Source organism: Anguilla rostrata, chromosome 5 (assembly GCF_018555375.3).
Source record: "Anguilla rostrata isolate EN2019 chromosome 5, ASM1855537v3, whole genome shotgun sequence".
NCBI classification, from domain to species: domain Eukaryota; kingdom Metazoa; phylum Chordata; class Actinopteri; order Anguilliformes; family Anguillidae; genus Anguilla; species Anguilla rostrata.
In genome coordinates this window covers 43,883,806-43,910,780 of record NC_057937.1, presented here as the reverse complement: position 1 = coordinate 43,910,780, position 26,975 = coordinate 43,883,806, and the positions used below count along the sequence as shown (strand labels likewise).

General features: G+C 46.1%; 1 protein-coding gene across 2 annotated transcripts in view; it reads right to left on the bottom strand.

Annotated features, from left to right (window-relative positions):
- LOC135255348 (DNA-binding protein RFX7-like) overlaps nucleotides 1-26,975 on the bottom strand; it is a 43,945-nt gene that overhangs the window by 9,631 nt on the left and 7,339 nt on the right. The window contains exons 2-7 of one of the 2 annotated variants that reach the window (XM_064336407.1): nucleotides 14,905-14,938; nucleotides 4,394-4,479; nucleotides 3,618-3,662; nucleotides 3,346-3,468; nucleotides 2,307-2,423; nucleotides 282-366 (exon numbers count right to left, since the gene is read on the bottom strand). In XM_064336407.1, the coding sequence (XP_064192477.1) occupies nucleotides 282-366; nucleotides 2,307-2,423; nucleotides 3,346-3,468; nucleotides 3,618-3,662; nucleotides 4,394-4,479; nucleotides 14,905-14,938 (490 nt within the window). The remainder of the gene's footprint in view (nucleotides 1-281; nucleotides 367-2,306; nucleotides 2,424-3,345; nucleotides 3,469-3,617; nucleotides 3,663-4,393; nucleotides 4,480-14,904; nucleotides 14,939-26,975) is intronic. The other variant, XM_064336408.1, reaches the window with a different exon arrangement.

The window sequence follows — 26,975 nt, the reverse complement described above, 5'->3', positions numbered from 1 at the left end:
TTCCACCCAACCAAGGAGCTCAAAAAAGCAGGCTATACCAATGTACAGTGGTCTATATCAGTGCTGCAGACCAACAAAGCCATTTAAAATGCCCTGAACAGCAAAAAATGAACACTGGCAAAGGATCAGCTCCCTAAAACCACTGACAGGTTTGACATGATTCATAAAATTGTATCCTTTAACATGCATGATTTTCCTGGCTCGCTAAAGATAACAAATATTTATTCCACAAAGCGGGTGTGTTTTTCTGTATGGAATAAGGGAAAAAGATGCAAACTTACCCCATCACCGGTCTTATGCAAGTCCAGGTTGGGCAAAGATGGCATGTGGACAAATGCCTTCTTCCTTAGCCCACTATAGCAGTATGTGAGAAGTCGTTAAGGCACAACAAATAAAACTGCAGTATTAAAACCCTCTCATAAAGACCATGAGCAACCACTTTTTTTTTTTTCATCAACATGCCATGCCCATAAAGAAGATTATAGAGCAAGCCCTGCTGTCAACACAGTCCCTATGGTTCAGTCAGAACTTGTAAAGTAACAAGCAGGCACAATATATATTCTAATGTTTATAATTTTGTAAAAGAGCCAGTTTTCCATCATTGCAGACTGGTGTGTGTGTGTGTGTGTGCGCTGGGGGGGGGGGGGATTTAATGTAAATCCCTTTGGTGATGAAGTTAGAAACAAGGCCTTCTATGACCAATATGAAATCTTAACAGTGTAAGTGCTGAATATCACAGAATATATTTTCTCTGGCTCTTCTTTTATAACTGTTGAAAAATTACTGATTGAACAGGTTCTTAAAGATACAAACACTAATTCAAAATATTAATTCAATCCTAATATGAAAGTGAAAAAAAAATTGAAAAGAAGGAAATCACCCGACACAAAGCAATCTCCCATGATGCGCATGTGAGAAACGCTCCAGCGGTGTGACTCGATCCACAGGAAGTGGGCACAGCACAACACTGCGTCCCCCCCCCCTCCCCAGGGGTGGGAGGGGTGTCTGTCACAGTGCAGTCTGCTGCAGAGCATTCACACCTTGAGACCAGACTGACATCACTTCTCCAGCATCCGTCACTAATGATCCTTCAGCTCCTCACAGCCCAAGGCCCTGGGACTACTTTTTTCACTGCAGCACCCCCAACAAGGGGAAAAAACTCTAAAGTGCTGCTATGCTCATGACTATTGAAAATCACGTCACCGATTGGATTCACTAAAGTCAGTGATATGACTGCAGCAGGTATCCCTGCAGAACCCCTGCCTCCCTGCAGAGGGCCCCAGGGCACATACTGGAATGGTGAAGTGCGCCTCTCAGTGATTCTGTTTGTGTGACTGTGTGTGTTTGGATACACATACAGTCGGTGGAAACCCTAGCACGACAGCCACTTCTGTACAACACAAAGTAAGTCATATGGAGCATATGGCTGTGCGCGTGAAAGTGCGTGCGCAGGTGTTTGAACGCGTTTGCACGTGTCTACACGCGCGTGAGGTTGGTGCGGTAACCCTCGCACATAAGGCAGTCGTGTACAACATCAAACGTCAGAGTCGTGGGGCATACGGATGACCCTGAAAATATAATGTTGCAGCAGCTCCAGCGGGAGCGTATGCCACTGGATCCAGCTCAGCTCTTAATCGAGGATACACAAAAGCGGCGTGCCTTGCTGTTTGACACCGCCCTCTGCACCCACTCTTTGTTCAATGAGGGGCGCTGTTCAGACATTATACCTACGTCCAAAAAAAAACCCAATACAGTGTGCGCGCCAATAAATTTGCGGCGATATGAAGCGCTGCAGCCAGGTTGTCGTGGAAGCCGCGGCCCAAAACACACAGCCAGGTTGTCGTGGAAGCCATGTCCGAAAACATTTAAAGTTGGCTTGATTTACTTTGGTTCTGGTATTGAATTTCGGTTGCCATCGCAACCGGGAAAAACAAACAATATCCATTTCACAACGGCAATGCGCCGGAATAAAAATAAAATTTGCACGCGCATATGCATTTTTCCCACCGGTTTTCACTCTCCCAAAAATAATTACACCCTCGCGCCAAAAGCAATCACAGCTTACCGTTCCATTTTAAAACAGAATCTGACTTTCTGTAACCTCGTATTCTGGAAAGGTTATGAGGAGGTTTCTCGTGTGATTTCCCTAAGTGCCCCAATCCTCACCAGCAAGTTCCTGCTTGTATTTGTTGATTTCATTTCAATCCTATATTTAGTGACAAGATGAACTACAACAACAGATGGTCAAGCAACCAAAGTCCAGTTGGTGGCAGATTGCTGTTAAAAAGGACTCCAGAGAAGGATATTTGGATTTTCCTCTCATGCCGAGTCGACGTGCCTTCATATTTGGAAAGACGTTTTTCATGATCTTTCCGAAGTCGGCGGCGCTCAGTGGATGGTAGCCGAGATTGTCACAATAGCTCCTGAAAAGGAAACACAAAGCGGTTACTTTTTTAAAACACAACGGGTCCGGTGCCGTTTTACACACACTGCTTAAATAAACTGCGTGAATAATGAAAAGCAACCATTTAGTTTATAAAGTCAACAAGAAATGAAACTTAATAACCTGAATAGCCTTTGTCCGTGTAAAAAGAAACCAATTTCGCAAACCAATTGACAGAATGGGCATTCCCAAACAGAGCATTACATAATGGCGGCAGAACACTCCGTGACATTCTCTTATTTCCGTTCTAATGTTACAAATGCGCGACACGCAGTACTTTCACCATCTATGCTATATTTGTGTCTCTGCTGATGGAAAATAGCGTGTGGTGGAACATCTTTCTATAAACACCAGGTGCCTTGGTGGAGTAAGATGAGCCCACAGGACAATCCTACATTTAGCGGAAGAGGTGCGCAAACCTTCTTTTCGCCCCGCCAGATCCAACAAGCGCTTTTAAAAAGCGAACAATGCGAAAGGGGTTGGAAGGGAAACATTTCTGAGCTACTGACAAAGAATAAAACCGCTATGGAAGAGCAACATGAGGAAGAACTGCATGTGAACTTCAATATCCACAGTACTCATTATGGTCAATACATAGCGCCATACGCGGTTTGGACATAGGGATAGAAGGATTCATTAATCTATCCTGACATATATTAAGACTGATTATAGGGTATTAGCCATTGGATGCTCTCCACAAAAAGTGCACTTCTCCTTCCATTATCCATTATCATTCAACATGTATAAATCTGTCTGAAGCTTTAAACTAATTTTTTTATGTTGACTGGAAAGAGGACTGCAGTAAACGTGTTCAATTAGATGTTCTGTACATTTGATGCATTGTGGATTTTTAAATGTCAGCCCCACACCCCCCAATCATGGCCGGCCAGCCAGCCACTCACTTGTATTCATCGTAAACCTCTTGTTTGGGCAGCGACGTCTCTGGATGCTCCTCTAGGTGATTGCGGATCCAGTTGAACGCGTGCATTTGCTGCGTGCGGCTTGATGACATCGAGCTCTGATCACTGGAAGAGAACGGGAGCTTTTAAGCACTGACAAAACATGAAGCTAGCAAGTCTGCTTTTTGGGGCTTTTTTTGTCCATTTTTAAAAACATCAGTAAATCTTTCTTTTTTTCCATTTTTCTTTTTCCTTGAAAAGAGAAATTTTAGTACCATGAGAGTGATCCAGGATTGGGGGACCCCCTCTGATTCTCAGTCCTAACGAACACCGTGTGGAGTTTTGGGAATTGAGGTGATGAATAGATATGGGGAAACAAATAAAAACAGACAGCTGGGTTTTGCAAAATAAAAAATAAAAAACCATTATCATCATTACCCATAATCCTTTATAATGGTATAACAATAAGTTAATAAACAAACTTTAACAGCAAAAACTAAAATGAAGTTTCCTGGCAAAGCACTTCATGACCTTGGAAAGAGCTTCTAGGAAGTTTCCCATATAATCCATATGAAAGTCAGAAGAGGTTGACGTAGAGAGCAGTGTTTGAATAAGTTTAAGAGAGGGAATGTTTCCAGTCATGAAAAGCATGCTTCGTTGGGTGTGGGTTCAGCATTCCTTAGGGATGGCTTTTGTCTGATCAATAGTGAAAAACAAAAATTCCAAAGCCGGAGTGTGATTAACAATTAATTGCTTCTTTGAATCCATTTCTGAAGAGAAAATTCATGTGTCAAAGACCTAGAAAAATCTATAACTTTTCTCTCCTCTGCATCCAAGGGTTAAAGGAAGACCAAAGTAAGAAAGCAATGCAAGACATTTTTGTAATGTAAAAGGAAAGAAAGCAAGTGACACTTGCCAAGATATTCGCTCATTGCCACAGAATCATGACCTCTAACGAGCCTTGCGTGGTGGTGCGAGACAGAAAAAAGGACATCTGCAAACCATGACATCATCCCATTTTAAAGAGACGTTTCAAAATCGGGGCATTTACCTTTTGTCATTGCCATTGCTAGGACCAGAAGGCAACTTAAGGTAGAGGTAGAGCTTTTCAATGTCTGTAAACTTCTCAACATCTTGCTGTGAAAACAAAACCGGGAGGGGAAACAAGGAGAGGGAACATGAAACAGGTGTACAGTTCAAATATTTTGCATCAAGCACAAGAGAAATATCTAATCTTTCTAGTGCTCCTCTGCTTTCAACTGACATTTAACCTGATGTCTGGAACCAGAAGCCAGACATCTCTGGTTCCTGTGTGACAGGCCAGCTCGCTGTTATGTTGTGTAAGAAAGAATTCACGGCCCCAAAAAACAAAGTAATCGTAGAATTAGTCTCATATGTGGCAGATTAGCCAGCAGCTAGTCTCAGGTAGAAGAGTAATATAATGGTTAGGTAACCACAGCTCAAAGATTGTGGGTTGGATTCCCAGCTGAGGCAGTGCTGTTGTACCCCCGAGCAAGGTGCTTAACCTGAGGAAGTTATCTAACCTGCATTGCTTCATATCCAGCTGTATAAATGGATTGTATGTGGACAATGTAGGGAAATCTAAGAAAGTCTGGATAAGGGTGTCTGCTAAATGCCAAAATGTAATTTGTGGGCCTTCTTTGAGACATGCAGTTTAAATAAGTGCGTAACCACAAAGAGAGAGACTGACGGGACTCCAGACAGTGGTAAAAGCTCAGCAGACTCAGGAAACACTGACAGTAATGTTCCACGCGTATAGCCGCGACTGCCTCGCCGACAGCTATTTTCAACAGCGGCGACTATAGAACGGTTGCGTGTTTAAAGCGGTCTAGACGGAGACGGGCAGTGGCGTCTGAGTCCCGCAGCACTGAATGACTGAGTCTGTAAATGCCTATGCAGCACGGTCAGGAGAGCACCGGAGGTAAAAGGGGAAAGCGCTAGAACCTGGGCCATACTGGGTACTGGGTAACGGGCCTTCCTACATATATACCTTACGATACCGAATACCTTACGATACCGAATGTGCTAAAAACACTGCCACTCTTCTAATTCCAGTGGTTGTGTTAGCGTAGGGCTCTGCATTTTTAAGCAGAAAAAAGAGGCAAAATGCAGGGGGAAAAAATAAACTGTTCTATAAACAGAGATATTCCAAGGGTGATGACCCAGACTTGAACTACAACAAAATTATTGCTCCTGTTTGAGCCAATCGTCTTCCGGTGCGTAACATCTGTGTTGTTTATTGAGCACAATATGTACACAACAGTTAGAAGCATTGTGAGATTGAAGAGAAATCGCTTCATTTGAAAGAAAACAAAATCGAGAAAATGAGAAGTTGCTTAAATTGAGTAAATTGTAAGACAGAGCATTCCATGGGCTAGCACAGCCAGTGACCAGTAGCTACTAACAAAGGGTATGGATACAGAAAGAGAGGGGACAAGGGGCAGTGCACCAGGGCAGATTCCTCAGTCCCTCTCTTGCTACAGGCAGAGAGAAATTATGGGGCTGCGCTGCCAGGAGTGTGCAGGAAGGCTCACAGCCTCTGAGATCATAATTTTGAGAGACTCCAAGAACACGGCCTTGCACATACAGCAGGACAGGGCAATACACCATACAGGCGATTAGTGAATGTTTTTTACGTGCAATGACAATCACCAGCTTCAATGTGATTAATAAAAACACACCACATAATCACGCAGAACCTGTACCACCTTGCTGCCGATTGGCTTATCAACATTAAATCAATGGTGTTTTTTTTTTCTGGAAGCATTTCATGTGGCCTCTGAAGTTTGGATGTTTACTACCCTATTGGGTATTAAAAAGACAAAAAGAAAGGCAATATACAACATGGTGGTGATGATCATTATTGTGCTCTAAAAATATTTGATAATTACCGTTAAGGTATAACGCTGAGCATTAATATAAAGTGCTGAAGGTCCTGTTCGAGATAAGGGGTAAAGGAGCAAAGTCAAGCCCAGTAATGGCAAACCATCAGTCAACAGCGGCAACTGCGTCATAAAGGAGTGGAAATACTGGAGGCAAACCATCAACATTATTGCAGGGTAAACATTGGCTTGCCATAATGCTAATCACAATACTGATGACAAAAGGGAGGTATCCCACAATACAGATAAAGAGATGACTATGGCCTCTCAGAATACAGCGCGTGCTTTTTCCACATTACTGGGCATGACAAGATGGCGTTTTTAGCATAAACAGCATGACAAAAAGACCACATTTCCCACAATACCCATCATCACACACATCAGGAGGAAACAGACGGTTCTAAAGCAAAACCACTACACGTTCACAAATTTAAGGACGGTCTTGGAAACAGGATTACGGACGCGGGCGAGAGATTTAAAAGCAGGACGGGGGGGGGGGGGGAGTGGGAGCTGGGATGTGGAGAAACTCCTTGTGACGCTGCTGTTCCATATCGCTGCTCACCGCCCATCTGTTCCGCGCCGTTCCGTTACCACGACCCGAACCTCAGCCTGGCCTGGGGACCCGCTGCTGAGGGACGCGGTTTCAGACAGCGAAACAGGTGCGCAGAAACATGGGCCCCCTCAAACGTCTCGCTCCCCAAATCTCCAGTTCCTAGCTGCCGTCTATAGACGCAGCATGTGATGGGGTAGAGTTCCCCTGAACCCCCCAGACAGGGGCCAAAGCGGGGGGGAAGGGGGGGGTCGTGTCGTGCCTCTGCTTACAGACTCGCTGAACCCGGCTAAAAGGCGCTCCGAGGAGGGCAGGGCCGGAAACCCAAGCCTGAAACCTAAAGTACAGACAAAGCCGGGACACTCCTGAGGGAAAAACCCCTCAGGGGACAGCGCAGTGGTGAGAGAGTACAGTCTCCCATCACCAATGGGAACACAACCAGCTTCGGGGATAAACAAACGTCAGAAAGTCAGAAAGACACTATACGCGTGACGAAACGGCCACAGCCGAAAGATCTACAGTGGCCATTCAGTCATAAACAGGACCCTCCAGGGTTGAGTAAGGAAGGGAATGAATAAATAGATTCATAGTATATAAACACTGAAATGTTTGCGGGGGGAAAAAAAGAACATCACTTCATACGCTCTAAAACAGTACAAGCAGAACAGGCCTCGGCTGAAGGTTCAGAAAAACAGCCTGGTGGGCGGGGAGAGAGAGGGGGGGAAGCGTAGCGTGTGCTGAGCGGCACGCGGCTGCTGGCGGGGGCGTCGAGTTCGGCCCGGGGCTTCAGAAAACGCTTTCCACCTGGGCAGTCTGAGGACAACAGCACCACCTCAGCTGTTCAAACAGCAGAAAGAAGCGCCGGCGGTGTGCACACATGCACGAGAGCCGGCCCGTGTACATGTACGCACGCAGGTACAGATCACACATGCGGGCACGGACAAAGAGCGCCAGCCGGTTTCTCTCTCCGCTAGCACAGGCGCTGGCGCCGCATGTGGGCGGGGCCCTGAGCTACGGGCGGCGCGTGTGGGCGGGGCCCTGAGCTACGGGCGGCGCGTGTGGGCGGGGCCCCGAGTTACGGGAGGCGCGTGTGGGCGGGGCCCTGAGCTACGGGCGGCACGCGTGGGCGGGGCCCTGAGCTACGGGCGGTGCGTGTGGGCGGGGCCCTGAGCTACGAGCCGCTTTTCCGGCGCTCGCGCTTCAAAGGGAATGGAGAATATGGCAGGAAAGGGGCGGACGTCGGTTAAATTCAGCTGGGGTAGATGGAGGCAAACGGACAGACTCCGACTTCGGGCGGAGCTCTCCGATGCTGGGTTTAAGAGTAGAGAAAGGCCAGCCGCTTGGCGGCGTAGTCCCATGGGTGGGCAAAGGGTTTGGCGTGGCGGCGTCGGAACGTTCCGGTAAACGGCATTGGTGCTCAGTGCGTCGGCACATTGTATAGATGGTGTGATCAGCATAGTGGCGTTGGGAGTTTTCGGGTAAACAATGCAGGTGTTCAGAGTGATTGTATTTTTAAATCATGCGTAGATGAATGTTAAATTCAGCCAATGGGCTGAAAGGAACATTAACAGGTTCACAGACAGAATGTACCACTAGCCACATCCATTAGAGATTACTCTCACATTGCATGTTTACGATGAGCTACGCATCCCTTCATAGCGGACTGAAATGCGAAACCACAGCAGACATTTTTGTCAGACGCCGACTGCGAAATAGACTGTGATGTACAGTTCAAGGAAAGCATTGCAACCAGGAGGCTATATTTATCCTCTAACAGGCATTACAAAACTTCAAAGATGCTTTTCAGTGGAGAAAAGCTGCGAGGGAGATCAGGCCCTATGGAATTTGAACGCCCCCGCCCCAAACACAGGCTCCCCCCCCCCCCCAGCCCCCAGAGGAAGTCATCTGAGGTAGCGTTAATCTGAGGTCTACCTAATCCGCAGGCGAGCAGAACAGACAGCTAAGCCCACGTAAACAAGCTTTTGTTTTCATGGCGTCTGGTCTATGGGGAAAATGAGCGTTCTATACGAGGCAAATGCATTCAAGGCCACATGAAGGAAAAGCAAATCTGCTCGGCTTTATGCTCGCAATGGCAATCTCAATGGCATTAAATGCATGCATTTGCACATGCTAAGTGAAAGCTGCACATTTTAAAGCCATTAAACCATATCGGCAAAAATGGAAGAGGGGAAAAAAGAAGAAAAAAAAAAACATCCCACATATTTGCTATACAAACATTTATTATAAAAAATTATTTAAAAATTGGATTGGTATTTTGCAATCAACAATACCGGGATGTGCTACATCTCCTGAGCAGCTGTGAGTAGTGGTGTTAAGTATTTTTAGTGTGCGTGTACACACACGTGCGTGTGCACAGACAGACAGACAGACAGACAGGCAGGCAGGCAGGCAGGTAGGCAGGCAGGCAGGGTAGGCAGGCAGGCAGACAGGCACACACAGACACACACAAACAGGAGGATGCAGGCACGTGTCTGTCGCTCCAGACGGCCGCTGCGAGCCAGACAGGCAGTGTCGGAGCAGGGGGGATGCGTTCGTGCGAGACGACCTCTGGAAGCGGCGACCCGCCCCCGTGTTCAACCCTCTCCCCCTGTGGCTGGAGCCACGCCGGGCCGCCAACCCGCCAAACACGCTGCCGGTGCGGCTTTTCGCCCCGGATCTCCCCTCCACTTTCAATTGGTTTCTAAGAATAGACAGAGCCCCCCACCCCATCTCTTCTATTCGCTTCTTTGTTGCTAAGGGAACGGGAGCTCATGAATGGCTAAAGTTACCAGCCACTGAGCAGCATTAGTGGGGGGGGGGGGGTGAAGTTATATATATAAGAAGTGCATGCATTCCATTGGTTGCCTGCCAAACTAATTTATTTTTTCTTGAAATGAGTCGGCCAGGCCAGGCCAGATGCAGGGGCGAGGCAGGAGAACGCAGAGAGCCACACCCACGCCCGTCCGCTCGCGCAGACAAAGGGAAGCGTCCGCGCAGTCGTCCTTCGCCGGCACACCTGGGGCGGAGCCCTGCAGCCTGAGCTTAACGCTCAAAGCGCGCTACGTGCTAGCGCCACAGACACCTCTTATACCGATACAGGTGGCTGACCTGGGTGCACTGTACGGTCCTTGACTTTTTTTTTTTTTTTTACAATATTTCATAATTTCCTCAATTAATGATTAAATAAATTACTCAGTTCTTTAAAAACCGGTGGTTCTATGGTTGGCGTCTCCTGTAGCTGGGAGAAGGTACAGAAGATAAACTACCCAGTCACCCTCTTTTCAATCAAACGCACAGCAGCCGCGCCTGCGGCGCTTTCGAGCGATGTCTGGGTCGGGGAGACAATGCAAGCGAAACACGGCTAGAACATGAAACTTTCATGACCGGCGCCGATGCAACATTCCCTGTAAGATTGCATCACCCGCGAGCGCGGCGCAGCGAAGGCGAAGCCCGCGCGCTGGAGGTCGCGCCAGCCTCAGCCTCAGCCTCCGAGAGGCTCGCTCGACGCTCGCTTCCTTTCGGAGACGATCGCGCCGCTTTCCCTCCCCGTCTCCTCGACGCCCCCGCGGGCTGCTCGCTTTGATGTTCGCCGTGACAGACAATGGGGAGCGCCGCCCGCGACGGCTAGACGGGCGGCGCTGGACTCGCGCGAAAGTCGACGAGCCTCGGCGGGCTGATGCAAACGCCGCGGCGGCGGATGTAAAAAAAAAAAAAAAACCGCGGTGGGCGTTTCCCGTCCTCGTCCCTCGGTCCCCGTACCCCGAGCATCGGAGACGGCGAACACGATTCAACATGGCCGAGACGCCCTCAGCCGTAACGCAGTCTCCCCCTCACACAGTGAATGAGGCTCTCTGTTATACTGTCAGAGGAGGACGGCTCTTTGGCTGTAGGGCTCTGTGCTCTTTATTTATAACCTGAGCGGCGTGTAGAGGAGAGGCACCGCCCCCCTCCCTGCCTCTCACAGCCCCTCTCTCTCTCTCTCTTCCTTTGAAAAACGCAGCGCCTTTGATCTCGCCGTGCCGTTGCTATAGCATCCAGCTCCCCGCGCCAGGCATCGCTCTAATTCAACCTCACCTACGTTTCGGAGTTAAAGAGATTTTTAAACAAAAAAAACAAACCGATTTGCGATAGAATGTCGTGCGGTCTGAGGATGGGGAATTGGGTCGGTAAAAACAAGCGCGCCGCTTTTTCGGACGCGGGCGGGAGCCAGGAGTCCGAGCTTTTCCCTAAACGCGGTCAGGCGAACGAGGCACATTTGCCCGCGAGGTACGATGCTTCGCGCAGAACCGCGGGGTTCCAAAATGGAGCCCTGTCCCCGCACCCTCTCCCCGCACCCTCTCCCTGCACCCTCTCCCCGCGTCCTCTCCCTGCTCCCTCTCCCTGCTCCCTCTCCCCGCGTCCTCTCCCCGCACCCTCTCCCCGCACCCTCTCCCCGCAGCCTCTCCCAGCACCCTCTCCCCGCGCCCTCTCCCCGCGTCCTCTCCCTCTCCTCTCCCGCACCCTCTCCCCGCACCCTCTCCCGCACCCTCTCCCCGTAGCCTCTCCCGCACCCTCTCCCCGCGTCCTCTCCGCCCTCTCCCGCAGCCCTCTCCCCGCGCCCTCTCCCGCCCTCCCCGCGCCCTCTCCCCGCACCCTCTCCCTGCACCCTCTCCCCGCGCCCTCTCCCCGCACCCTCTCCCTGCACCCTCTCCCCGCACCCTCTCCCCGCGCCCTCTCCCTGCACCCTCTCCCCGCAGCCTCTCCCGCAGCCCTCTCCCGCAGCCTCTCCCCGCAGCCTCTCCCGCACCCTCTCCCCACAGCCTCTCCCCGCACCCCTCTCCCGCAGCCTCTCCCCGCACCCTCTCCCGTAGCCTCTCCCCGCACCCTCTCCCCGCACCCTCTCCCCGTAGCCTCTCCCGCAGCCTCTCCCCGCACCCTCTCCCTGCACCTCTCCCGCAGCCTCTCCCGCGTCCTCTCCCGCACCCTCTCCCGCACCCTCTCCCAGCACCCTCTCCCGCAGCCTCTCCCCGCACCCTCTCCCCGCACCCTCTCCCCGCACCCTCTCCCTGCACCCTCTCCCCGCAGCCTCTCCCCGTGCCCTCTCCCTGCACCCTCTCCCTGCGCCCTCTCCCTGCACCCTCTCCCCGCACCCTCTCCCCGCGTCCTCTCCCCGCACCCTCTCCCCGCGCCCTCTCCCCGCGCCCTCTCCCCGCACCCTCTCCCCGCGCCCTCTCCCTGCACCCTCTCCCCGCAGCCTCTCCCCGCACCCTCTCCCCGCACCCTCTCCCCGCCCTCTCCCCGCACCCTCTCCCTGCACCCTCTCCCGCACCCTCTCCCCGCACCCTCTCCTCGCAGCCTCTCCCGCGCCTCTCCCCGCACCCTCTCCCCGCAGCCTCTCCCGCGTCCTCTCCCGCACCCTCTCCCGCGTCCTCTCCCGCACCCTCTCCCGCGTCCTCTCCCTGCACCCTCTCCCCGCACCCTCTCCCCGCAGCCTCTCCCCGCCCAGTCTCTGCGGCCCCTCGGCTGTGGTGCGCGGGAGCGCTGCTCTACATGCTGAAGAGCGCAGCCCCAGCCTGTCGGACGGGCGGCAGGCGGCGCGCTGCATGCTGAGCGCTAACCACCGCGCTATCGGGCTGGGGTGTGGCCGAGCACGCGCACCAAAGGCTATCTTCCGCCCACATATTACTCAAACTGAGCAGGGAGGGGAAAGAGTTCCCACAGCCATTACGCTGACACGGTTAGTGGACCCACGCAGCACTGAAGGGTGACAAAACAGAGGGCCGTCAAATCTGTGACCGCGCGGCCTTATCTGTTCTTTTAAAGGCTATGGGTTCATCGCCCAATTTTGAGTCGCACAAGGAACACAAAAAGCTATAATTCTAGTTCAACAGGTTTGATGTACATGCAGACATTCATTAGGAGACCTCATCCTTCCTGACTTTAACAGAAACATCAGGTTTACAACAGGTTTTACAACACAACAGGTTTTCCCATGGAATAAATTATTATTAACACCCGAATGGACACCAATTTAAGATGCGGGTGGCCAAATCTGACCTCGTACCAACACCTGCTATACCTGAGACACCATAGTGATGAAATCCAAGTCAATCACAGGTGCCTTTCGGGAAAGTTCTGATAAAAGTGGTACAGGGTCAGATGTCAGTCAGCTCCGCAAAAGAATCAGGCTTAAAGACCTGAAAAATTAGGTCTTCGCAAAAATGATATTCAGTGTTAAGCAACTATCAGTGAATGTGGGCCCTTCATAATTCATTGAAACACAGCCATCAAAACGGTGCCACGACATGCTAGACACAATGAACTTGCCTTCCAAAATCAACAGCGGTGATTACAACACAAACAAGCAGATAGAGCCACTTAAAGAGCATAAGGCCATCTCCAGAGCTGCTGCAGATCATGGCGTAACATCTCATCAGCTCTGGCTCAGACGCGAGGTGATAAATATAGTAACGGACATTCTGAAAGGCTGTACCACAAAGTAAAATAAATTACACTTCTTCACTGCAATAGAAAAGATGAAATGCACTTGGTGTACATTGTAATGTGCAAGTTTAAAGCCATTAAGAGTGGAATCATGCCTTTAGCCTCACACTTCAGAATACCTGAAACATATTCATTGAGAGAGCGTAAAGCAATCACAGCCATCATTACATTCGAACAAACTGACGAAAAGGTTATAAAGGGTGGAGGAATTCAACTTATCCTTGGTTTCATGTCGAAGTAAAAGTTTTACCATGTGAAACGGTGTGATAGACTATATTATTTTCATTACCAGCTTGAATCATATGGCAGTATAAATTCAAAAACAAACAAACAAGCAAACAAACAATCGCAAGCTGAACAGCACTGGAGCTGTGAGCACATGGGCATCTCCGTATGAGTCACTGGAAGCAGGCTATGCTACATGCATAAGGACCAGTCTGGAGTCACAGCTACAGTGTGTTAAAACCACCAGTGCACTACAGGCCACACGTCGATGACAACTGGCAACCCACTGGTGCTGACTGACTACCGTTTTGTTCATTAGTGGGTTTGCTTCCGGCAAGCCCACTCTTGGTATCTTTCATATTTCTTATTATCTGCACTTTCCGCCCATTTTTCTAGCTCTAACAAGCCCTACAGTTTTTGCACTACAGTCAAACTTTTTACACCAAAATGGCCGGCTAGTTCCAGACATTGTTTGTATTCAGATTTTTGAAATATTCAAAACTTTTTGAAATATTGAACTTTTTTGTGGTCACTCCATAGAGTATCATTCATGGACGTTTAGTGGAACGTTTAGTAGGACGCATGCGCAGGTGCTCACTGACTTATTCATGGACGTTTAGTAGGACGCACTTCCAACGGCAAGAGATTTTTAAGCACAGCTTTATCGCCTAACGTTACTTTAGATAACCCTAACATGTCCGCGTTTCGCCTACTTTAGTTAACCTAGTTAGCACGTACGGATGCTATCCTGCACGCATGAGTAGGAGCTATGGACACACAGATGTGTGGACACACGGACGCTACAACCACCGATACAGATGTATGGACACACGGAGGACAACAAATAACGTTACGAGGTGAGGACATGCCATAGCTAGCTAGTTAGCCAAGTTTTACTCGTGTCACTTTTAGGATATGACTAATCCCTGGAACATAATTGCTACTTGCTGATCCCTGGCTGTATATGTAACGTTGCGGTGCGCCGTGGGTCTGGACGGTTTCATGCTTCTTCTGAGCTATGCGTCCTCATTGAAATGCATTGAGACTTGAGGACAGTGCCAGTTGGAATTTGAAGCAAGCCCACACAATTCCTTCAGGAACTGTAACCTTTCTAGTTGTATTGTGAAATACACTGTTGCCCACTACATCAGTAATTGACACCCATGTCATCAATTTCATCACTATTTCAGGTATCCGTCATTTAATGTAAACAAAGGAGAAAGACCAAGGCTTAGGTGACATTGGGGTGCAAAAATAGGTGGGTAGGGTGCAAAAAAAGAGAAAAAAAACGTGTCCAGCAGTCATTACCTTGCATTTAAGAAATATCAGTTACAAATGGTATTAACATCTATAAAGAAACTTCAAAACATACTGCAAACCAAATGCTTTCAAAATACTCACCAATATGTTGTCCACTTTTGATTGTACAGATTTGCTGAAAAAGAGCAGAGAAAAACAGACACTTCATTCAGTAAAAAAAATTACTTGCATAACACACCAGATATAGGCTATTAATAACCACGTTGGAGCATATGATATCATATGTTTAAAAAAACACCTGGAGATATACTGTACCGAACACTAAAAGCCTAATAATATCGCCCAGCAGTGTGTGGAGCCTGGGCCGAGTTGAGCTAGTACAGACCAATATTTACTCTACATACAGATACTGTAACAGAACTGCATTTATAACTTCACATAAATGTCCAAGCTGTCAAAGACAATAGAGTGTGGCCATGTACATGTGCAGAGTGCCAAGGGTCAATGTATCCCATCATCCTCGAGGCTGACTCAACATCTCTCACAGACGCTGACCTCAGTGATGGTCTTCCGGCCCTGTGAGCCGCACTGAAAATGGCACGCTCATTCCTCCCCCCTTCGTTTGACCCAATTTCCTCTCGAATCCGTCAAGAAAAGTCACGTCAGGTCAGGCCGGCCCATTACTGCCAAACGCAACATATCGTGTCCTCAAAGGTTAATTGATGGATGCTGACTTTCGGATTGGGGATAAATATGGGGTTGAAGGTCCAATATGAGCATAATTAATGGAAACAAGCTGTGCTGTCCATCACACAGTCTCACAGATCCCTCAGCCCATGCCTGAGTGTTTATCCTTTAATATAAGGAGCCCTTACACACTGACATTTTAGGTACAACACTGCTTTTATCTTTTTAATCCATGGCTGAGTACTAACATAAGGCAGTTGAAGAACTGTATTGTACTCCTGTTTTTTTTTACTTGACTTCCCTTTGGGGATTGGTACTTCTTAATTCACCCATCTTCTGCTTGTCAAATTATAGACACAGAAACAAGCCAAGACGGGCTCCATTTATCCATAAAATAGTTTAGATTAAAAGATCATAGGCATACAATTCCTTAACACTAACCTAAAGGATACTTCACTCAACATTCAGCAAGCCCTATCAAATATTATACACCTGTTATTCAACAAAGGCTAAGCTTACAGAAGTCAATATAACAAACTTTGCTCTGCCACCAAGACTTCCACTTCCAGTCATCAAACAGAGGCTACGACACATTGGAAGTGGTTGAGGAGCATTAGCCTACCTATACCCCAGCAGAATGCTTTCATTTTTTTAAACATATAAAAAACATTATATAACACTTTTGTTTGACAACATTCAGCTGGTGTTTTCCAAAACAAAAATGTCCTTACACAGAAATACCCGTAAAATTTCCGATGACTAAGAGAAACTGGACAGTAATTCACCCTGCACATCTGCCACTCATCCTTATCTTGAATCCCTAAAGCTGGGTGTACACGAAATGAAACTCTCCCGAAATCGAACTGCAGCCAAACGTGACTATTCTCAATTCGGCATCGAACAGTTCATTTAGACGCTCCATTCCAGTGGGTAACACAAATGATTCTGCGGTTGTTATAACCGTGGAAAACTTCATTTAAAGCTGCGAATGTACTTGCAGCGGAAACAAACCTCAGCTAGTTCGTACGAAGTAGCCTAAATGACGTAAAATGACGCGTTTGTGGATAAAATGAAACTCCGCATTGACTTTGGCAACTGCAGCGTGCACATCCCTGCTGGCCGAACTAGCTGAAATGTTTGCACACCGATGTAAACTGAGGAGCTTGCAATTGGTCTAAAATATCACGAGTGGCTGTGTTTCATCCCCTCATCTTACTGAGAATGAACATACCATCTTCACCCAATACCACCTTGGCAATACACTAAAGCGACTTTGAAATGATCCATCTGTCAAAGTTCCTTTACTAAATCTGTGCCCCACACTGGTGTGGAGAGTCACTAAATGAACAGTTCAAAGTAGCGATGAGTATACACACGTTTATGTGCGGCGCCGTGATCAGTTGCGGTTCGATTTTGTCGAGATCATCTTCTAATCAAGCTTAAGAATGTCATGACTGCCTGGCAGAGTTGTTGACATGTGTTGCCACCTGTTTAACAACTTTGTCAACAGTTTATTGTGATTTAATATCTTCACAGTAAAGATTTTCTTTGCAGTGTTCACAAAAGCAAGACAAAATGTTCAATGAGAGGGGGGTGACACACACACACACACACACCAAATCTTCCCAAGATGTTACTAAAAAGCTAGCCATACAATATATTAGCAGTTGTAAGCCAATTTGCAAAGATTCCGTTAATTCAACATATAACAACCTACTTCAATATTGTGATTGGCATCGCTTCAGTACTCATTTGGGGCAGAGGAACTGGAATGAATTAAATTGTGCCAAAGTTTTCATCTACAGAGACCATAAAATCTTTGGCCTGTTGATGCATTTTCCCTTGTTTTATCAGACTGCAAGGATCTTAAGACTTAATAGGCTGTTACTAAGTGAGTCTGGGCAGGCCAGTCTAATTAGGTTGTTACTAGGTAAAAACAGGAAACCATTGGACTTCATTGGTCGCTACCAGGTGAAACTGAGGTAACGATTACACTCCTAATTGGTCAGACTTCAAAACTCATTCAGCTTTTACCACGTGGGACCGGGACAGTGAGACTTACAAGACTGCTAAAAGGTGACCTTTGTCCGGGTAACTAACTCATTTCTACGCAAGTCCAACATAGCAGTGAGCCTTGCTAATTGGACTTTTCTGTCTGACAGAAAAGTACAGAATTTCTTACAGTGGTCCACGTATCTGCTTTTCTCATGTTCCACAACCATTAAACACATTTTCCTGGTCCCACTCAGTGACACCTGACCAGGCGTTGCTTAAACAGCTAAGCCTTTAATCACTCGCACCAAGCTGGAACCCTGGCTTGACCGGTCCACCCGGGATGAAAGATGGGGAGGGGCTCAGGAGCCCATCAGTGTCCGATCAGTCGCATTAGCCATCAATCTGCCCTTTAATTAAACGCAGCAAAGCCTCCCGCCCTGCTTTTGTGGAGGGATTTTCTCAAACTACGGGAGCCCAAAATGAAATAATGAACAGTTAAAACCCAGTTTAAGCCTGCGCTTCATAAGGGAGGGGTTGTTTGCATTGGGGAAAAGGGCGGGGGGGGGGGGGGGCAGGTAGATGGCACCCAACACAAAGCAGAATTAACATTTCCCACTGGTACACAAAATAAAACACACTCGTCTGTGCATTAAGCCAGACAGACCACGCCAGAACTTTAGACAGGCTTGTGCCATCAAACACAAATCTGACTTTGACCTTCATAACCATGGGGGCACACACAGCTGTGACACACCAGAGAGAGAGTGACTGATACCAGCCTGCACCACAATCTATTCAGAGCGCAAGCCTACAAGCTTAAGGGTACAGCACAGAAACCCAGCATTTCTTGTGTAAGCATGCCTTGTACAAAACTTTCTTTTTTCTGTAGTAAAAAAAGGTTCAGACAGCAACGCCCTGTAAAAGTATCTACTGAACCATAAGGACGCTAAAGTGCTTTGGAGATAGTGTCCTTCGTCAGAACATCTTTTTTTCCCTCTTCCCTGGTCTTGTTGACCATCTTCAGCATGTGTATCCACCCAGCGATGAACTGCACAGAAAAATGAAACCCTGTGCTCCATAGGTCCAAGATGGTCTTCCCGTTAACCATTTCACAGGGGTTACTTGGCAGAATGCCTGTGCGCAAGAGCTCAAGCTTTATGGTTTAATCAAATTAAATCTGATTTAAATCTGGGACTGTCACTCTTACATACCATGTAAACACTGTAAACGGATTAATGGCTACAACTGTCTCCACAAATCTTTAGGGTTAAAACTAACAGCAACTGTTGGTCTTTCAAAAAGCTGGTCAGTCTATGTTACAATTCATGTGATCTGTGGGTGTAAACTGCAATATATTCCAAGAAAAGGAAGTAAGTCACAACTAGGAGAACTTCCATGAGGACAAATCACAAGCAATGCTGCTTTTCTGTGGTTTTAGATGCCACAATTCCATGAAGAAATGACAAGAAGAAATACACAAATGAAGAAATGATAACTCAAAGTGGTCAAGAAAACATTTGCCCTCTCCCACACACATCTCTGGATTTATCACCTCATCTCTATCTGGTTCACTTTACCAAAAAGGCTCTCCTCTCCTTAGATAGACTATTTGAATAATGACCACCAATGTTAGCACCATCAGGTCTCATTTATATCTTACTTAAACAAATCCTGAATATTGATGTGGGACTGACTATTTGTGGAGATGTTCCTAATTTCCCTTTCGCACTGTCCATGCCGCCAGTCCCCAGACGGTCCCAGCTGCCCACTCCGGCACTATTTATAAACAACGCAAACAGCCAATCGGGAGCGAGGGGACAGCCCTGGCCGCTCGCCGCCTGCCTCCTCAACATGGCCGCCGCGGGGAGAAAGAGGATTGCCCGCTATCCCTCTCTAAACCCTAGCAACCGCAGGCGGTGGCGAGCGGGGATGGCTGGAACATCAAAGCCCTTCTATTCTCACTGGCCCACGTGGACACGAGGGGGGGGATGGGGGGTTGTAGAGGAGGAAGGGTCCTCCGTGGTCCTCTCTCACCATCACGCCAACTCGCCCTCAGTCAGCTGCACCCGCACTCAGTGCCGACTTCACACCGGCCAAGGATCAGTCAGGGAAAAGAGAACATCCTTCAAAAAGGACTCAATCTGCTCTCAGAGAGCTCTGAGTACAAATCCAACAAGCATCTCTGCATCGTTACATCACAATGCTCAATAGCACAGCTCATTAACGTGCACTTTCATTTAGGTTTCGTTCAAACTGACCCTTTGTTTGCAAAACGTTGGACACCCATAAAAAGTTGAATTTGCGGACAGAATTACACGTAGAGGAAAAAAGGTGGGAAATGTCTTTCCAGTCCTGATATCAACACTGTGATCAAATCCCTATGAAACCAACCTCATTTTACCTCTGAGAAAAGCCTGATAACATCAGCTCAAAGGTGGAATCACTGTCCTGTGCAAAACCGTATTACATCCTATGAATGTAAAGCCCTCTATGGTTGCCATTTTATTTTGGTCTTGTGTCTTTCAAAAAAATAAAAACGAAAATGACCGTTACTGCAGTAATCCGCCCGCCCTATGCAATGCCAGGGCAGTCTGCTGCTTTGGCAAAGGCTGAGAATGCAGAGCAGCTCTGTCCAAATTCTAGGATTCAGGAAAATCTGTCCAAGCCCTCGATTCTAGGACACGAGAATACAGTGTACCACCGTCCCAAAATGGGTCAACTTTTATGGCCTAGACTTTCTCAATGGCCGGTCAGGATGCCCAATTTTAACTCACAGGCATGTTTTTCAATATTTTCCTGATAATAAAATGGGCTAAGGTCATTCTGCAAAGTCCTTACATAGTCTTTATAAAAGCTTACTTAAATGTCATTCTCTAAAAATGTAAAAACCCTGCAGGACACAAAAAAAAAACAGTTTTCAAAGACTCAGAAGCAGAAATGCATCAAGTCTCGTGAGGCTTTCACAATGGGGAAGAAAATGAGCATTAAGTGGTATAGCCCTACATTCAAATCCAGAACGTCAACATTAGACACAAAAGATCAGACGAGCCTCACGTGACCGCCATGTAGGCTCCTATGAGGACAAGGGCATGCCAAGCCTTCTCCGTTGCAGCTTATAATATATTAAAGGGAAAATAAAAGCTTGTTGACGACTCCTTTCCAGCTGTATTTCTTTACCCTCCGGTGGACTACTCCAGTTTAAAAGAGACCCCTGCTGAGACGGCAGTCTTTGCCTGAAATGAACTGGCGGGGCCAGAGAGACCGCATTCTCACATCCTGTGCTAAACAGTGTTCTGACATTCACAAAGCAAAACTCTTCATTGCCAGTGAATAATAAATAATTACAACGGAAAAATGACACACAGACTGTGGGTCAGGAATATGATCTAAAATGTAATTGAGATGTAAACAAGCAGTGCACTGACAGTAGAGAGCAGAGAAGAATCCTAAAAAAAAACTGACTTAACAGAGAGGGAAAAATAGGCTAATGATCTTGTTCTACCCCAACTATCAGAGACACAACTTGACAATCATGTGACCCTCCCAGTCGACATGCAGGTGGATGCAAATTTATCTTGTACTATTCACAAACCACAGCCCTACTCTGCCACCACCACTGTCACTTACAGTAATTTCTGCACCAACATGAAAACAAAAATCACTGATGCTGAAGATCTGCCTAGTTTTCCATACCCGTTTCAAAAAACGATGACCTTTGCAAAACTTACAGTACATACCATAAGCACTTGCATAGACTGGAAAAGAGACAGCCTTTGTTGTTAATCCTACCTAAGAAAATAATAAAATTACATTTAAAGATAAGAACCATGAAAAGTCCATTCTTAGCAACCGTTCATTTGGTTGCACACCTACGCATCATTTCCTATGCTTCGTGTACAGTGGCCAAGACAGCCGCGGTGGAGCATTACTCCATTGTCAATGCCTAGGCTTCCATTTTTTCGGCTTTAATTTTTCTGTCCTGCGCAAGCAGTCGGAGAGAAGCCATGGCGCAGTCCTTCCCTCATTAAATGCCCAGCACGCCGCCTCGGGGCAAAATATGCCTGCCTGGAAGTGGCTTGGCTTGAGCAAACTTGCGCTGTTTACATGCAACATTTTTACTGGAAAACGACCCGCAGCACTGGCCCAGCTCATTCGCTGATTTTCGTCAGGAAACCACAGTATTTACAGGTGTTTGGACGGCAGTGGAAAATACACATTCATTACTGCAGCACAGGGCGGGGTTAAAGGTAGCCTTGGAGTACTATAGTCAAGGAACAGGATGCGTCATTGCCTGTATTTATCGTATATGCACCACAATCTTCTATTATTAGGCCCTGTGGAAAACAAATTCAGAAAATCTACAGATTAAATAAGCTGCACATTTTTTTTTAAAACAACAACTAAGGCAGTTTTCTGTATGAGACAGTATACCAAATACTGTTGATTTCTAATCAAGAGAGGTGCGATCTACCAATAATTTTTTGTGGAAAGTTCTTAAGTATCCATCACATTTTGCCGCTGTGTAATACATATGGCTTACTCGACATATTTGTTTGTTATTCAAATACAGAATTCTCAGGTCTACGAAGTTCATGGACACGCGGCCACTAAAAATTATGGTGTTCAGTCTGGCCATACACAACGTGAAAAAACCATAAAGCGAACATGAAGTGTGTTTTTGTGTGTGTGTTATTGTGCAACTGTATTCAATTAACCTACATATTTTATCTTATGGCAATGATATGCATATGAGAAATGGGTAGGCTATAAAAAATGCAATATTCATATCCTAGTAGGCCTATATTTAACCTCCAAGAACTGTACGAAACACCAATATGCAAATAAGAACTCTATGCCAAGAGATATTTATTCATTCACACTTTCAAGCATGATATAATAATCATTTAGACTATTGTGTTATACTACCTTGAGGCCATCTCCATGAATATGGATGAGGAAATAAAATTGTGTCTTCTGTCCCTATTTTAATTTGACAATCGTTACAACACGGATCCAACACTGTAATCAGCTCAGGATCTCATGGTCATATCCTTAATACTTATCTGCAATGACAAAAGTCTGCATAGAAACTAGTCAGCTCGATCCCTTCATCTTTTGTGTGGGAGTAAACGCACACACGCAGTCTCATAAAACCACAGAATGACTAAAACTAAAAACAAAAGGGAATTATGAGTCGTCGTTGTTTGAAGACAGACAACATGTTAAGTTACACACAAAAATAACACATTAATCAATTCTTAACGGAATGCTCTTTATCAATGCCAATTCATCACGGTAGCTTTCCTTCAATACACTACAATAAGTTCACCTTCACTCCAATCTCAAACAGACAGAATGTACACACTGGCAGCTCAGTGGGAATTTCTGAAACCAAGACCCAGCCCTGAAACAGAGTGACAGGACGTCAATAAGGCTGTAACTGGATGAGCCTGCTAGCATATCAACACATCAATGATGTAAAAGTGCAAAGAGCAATAGCAAAACAAAACAGCATGGACTGTTGATGAACTGATAACCGTTCTCCTGAATTGCTTTTCAGACACGTTCTCGGAAAGAGGCGAGGAAGACACTGAAAACAAAGCCTGACACATCTTTAATCTTTAGCTAGCTACAGTACAGAGACCAGCATCCTTAAACAGGGTCCCATGGTAAGACGTTTAAAAGGTCTCTGTGGCACATTGTGAGTTTCATCAGACTGTACCCCATAAAACACTTGGCTCTGGTGTGTACTCGCGCCACTAAAGGAACAGCTAATAAAGAAGCAGGGAACTTGCTTTCACATAATTACAGTCGGGCCTGACACAGACTTAAACACAAGCACATTTCCATAGACCCCGCCTTCGCACAGCAGAATAGCAACAACCTGCTGAGGTAAAAAAACAAAACAGGCCAGACCCTCATTAGGAGAGATAAGTAGTATACTAAAAGTGAATAGACAAACAGATACCCATGGCTGCAGTTTTATAATCATCCCCGCTGGTCATGGGGACAAACTGCCATTACTCACTCTTGCTGGTGACTGCAGGGTGGATATACGTGCTTACACACTTGCCCTCAGTGCGGATATGGCCCGAGGAAGTACACAATGCTCGGTCATAAATCACTAGTACAGGTAGCCTAGTATTGTCCCAAGTCTCATTTGGTGCCCATTGGTCAGGATCCATTCAGAGGCAACCCCCTCTGACGGTTCAAACAGTAAGTGGCAGGATACCTTGGATGAACTGAAGTTCAAATTTGATTGGTTTATACAGCAGTCAAATGCAAATTTGCATGGCTTTGTTTAAAGTGATAAACCAAACTGTTTTCATTAAAATACAAAGTACTGAAATGCAAACGACGGCCAGTACCACAAACTCTCTGACATATAATGACAAATACAATATAGCCAATATATGCCTTCCAAAAGGCTGTCCGTTTCGAGCCAGAGACACGAGGGACAGTTATTCCTAGTTTCCACAGAGCTGTCCAGTGCCACCTCAGTCGTGCCAAGGGCAGATCTTTTTCATAACTGAAGCTTATAAATGTGCACCAGCTTTCCAGTGAAGATCAACAGTATCAGCTATCATCTGCCCCAGTCTGACCTTCACATGAACCCTTACTGCTCAACACAATATAGGCCACGGCACGCTAACACTCAGAAAACACTGTCCCATATGTACACCACACAGAGGTCAGGCTCAGGTGTCTACATTTCGTGTGGAAGTTACACAATGCCTTTATTCTTGTTCCGCACGATTCCTTGCTCAAGTCTTTTCATCTTGACTGGTCTTTGATGGTATTAAGGGTGTCATTTATGGGGGCTTGGGGGGGAGGGGGGTTTACAACCCCCCCTAATATAATAAAACATGCCAAATAACCACCCCAATAATATAGCTTGATGAGAAAAATAATTTCATATAATAAAGATGGGGATCTCATGTTGTGATCAGTAGTATTTAGTATTTTCCCCATCAAATTCACAAGAAATTACAATTGCACAGCTGTTCTTTTAAAAAATTTCTTCTGGGGGGTATGACCCTTGACCCCTCTACAGGAATGCAGTTCATGGAGGGTATTAAAACATGCAGTGGACATAGTCTCAAACCAGGGGCACTGATGATTTCTGTTTATATTCTTTCTTCCTCGCTTGGCTCATTCAACCCAGTCCCGTTCCCGAGCTTCCCGTTGTTTAGTGATATTACGCAAAGGCCATTGTTCCTGCTGCATCCGGTCTGCTTCGTCTACCCGTTCAGAAATCCATCACTTCTTCCCACAAGGCCTCTTGTGTGTTGTGATCAACCGCTCCTGAAGCTCCCTTTCATCGCCACCTTATACACCAGCACATATGAATATCAGTCTTTCTTCTGTTGCTTGTTTGCAGCAGAGCAAACCTCCACCAGCGTTAAAACTGCAGTGTCTTACTGCCTTTTCTCCAAGGGGCACATATAAACAATACTTCAGCATTTCCCAAACATGCCTACTTAGAGTTTGTCTATTACATACAAATAGCAGTTATTTCATAGAATCAGTAAGGCTTTATTCAGAAATTTAGGTAAATTTATATTTACGCATATATAACATTTTCTGTGAAAGTTACCATTTAAGGTGAATAAAACACAATAGTCTTGGAAAATTGGATTTCCTGAAAAATACAGAAAGAATAAAAAGTGTGTTTTAATGGTGAAATTTTGATATTTTGCTAATTGAATGCAGTACACTGTGCACAGCAAAAGTGTAAACCATTAGGCCCATTAATATAGAGAATGGCATGCTCTTGTAACTTATTTTCATCAGGTTACTCTTGCGGAAACACACCATCCACTTGGCAATAGCATTAAACAAAAACCTGTATACTGCAGCCAACTCTGACAGGATTTTTCCCCAAGCGATTTCGTGGCATCTCCATACTTTCACATTGTTCTCTGCCTCTTTGGCTGTGTCTGTTCCTCCTTCTGGTCACTTTAGTTCCCCTTTTTGTTGTTGTAAAAAAATTTTTTGTTATTATGCGCAGCTATTAAGTGCTTAGGTATTCTACACGTAGAACCACCAGCACATGCTATTTTCTGGCAGTGGCGACTTGCATTGCTCAACACAAGGAGACATCCCAGAAACGTGCACTCTGGAGGAAAATGCCAAATAAAAACTTTTTAAATCACAAACGAAGTCGTTTCAATCAAACACTTGTCGCTGTTATGAGGTGCAAGGAAAATTTGGCATTTCTAATGGTTTCCCAACCTTCACTCCCTAACCCCCCCAAGAAACATACATTTTCAGGTAATCCCAGAATTCACATTCCTGGCCTTAAATCCTATTTGGCCTTAATTTGCCTTACTGCGATATAATATGATGTGTGTGAGAACAAACTACAAATAAACAACAATATGATTTTCCTGTAGTACCCATTTGAAATTACCAGTGCTTTAAGTTCCTTACAAACAATCACCAAATCTGAACTAAAGAAGCCCTTTGGGATACAGGGAAAATAATTCCTAAATGAAAAGGCACAGAGCAGACATCAGATTCTCTGCATTAGTAATGGACTGGCTGTGATCCAATAATAAGACTGAACAGACAGACATTCAAGGATTCTCTAAGTGACTAGAAGGATAAGTTCCCCATGGCCTGTGACCCTTTACCCTACCAGTCTTCCCAGGCCCCTTCTGGGACTCCTCAATACTGATACCGCTGCAGTCCAAGGCTACTCAATCTGTCTGAATTAGGCTTTTATCGATTTCCAGAGCTAAATAAAGTCAATGTTACCCATCTTAAAACAAAGCCATCTTGGCACTTCGAAAGCTTGAACACAACTGGAACAACTGGATAAGGAGACACTGAACATTTACACAACAGGATCCCCCCTCTGAAATGCAGTGTTCTTGCAACACAGTTTCCAAAATATTCTGTTGAAAAGTGGTCCCAGCTCTAAACTGTAGCCTATCAAATGTCTGTCATGCACCTCCCCCCACCTTGATTGACGTCTCAACTCCCAAGCCCATCACGCACTCAGTTACTGCAGCCAGAAAAGATCAATATCGTAACAAGTCGATAAACTCATAAACATGCCAATTTTGGACACATATGAGATTAGCTGTCTCTGTGGATACCTCACCAGAGTGTAAGAGCCAACATTTGAAAAAACTGGAGGGGGGAATACCAAAATGGGTCCACAATGTTACCCTACTGCACAAGCGTACCATTCCAGAGCATCACTTTACAAATGGTCAAAAAATAAATGGCCTGATTCTCAGGAGATGACATCAGTCATCAAACATGAAAATGAGTTGCACAAAAGCACATCATCAAAATAATACAAACTTCTATCGTACTCAATGAAGCCAATCCAGAGAAAACCACTACATGGTTTTTACGAAGCCTTACACTTTGATTGATTGAATGGGTCATGCTTAAAATGCAATAGGCTACTCATGAAAAATACACACTACAGCTACAAATATACACAATTTCAACAGAAAAATCTATCTTGCATACAACATACATGCCACAGCTTATAAGCTACACAAACTTTAAAC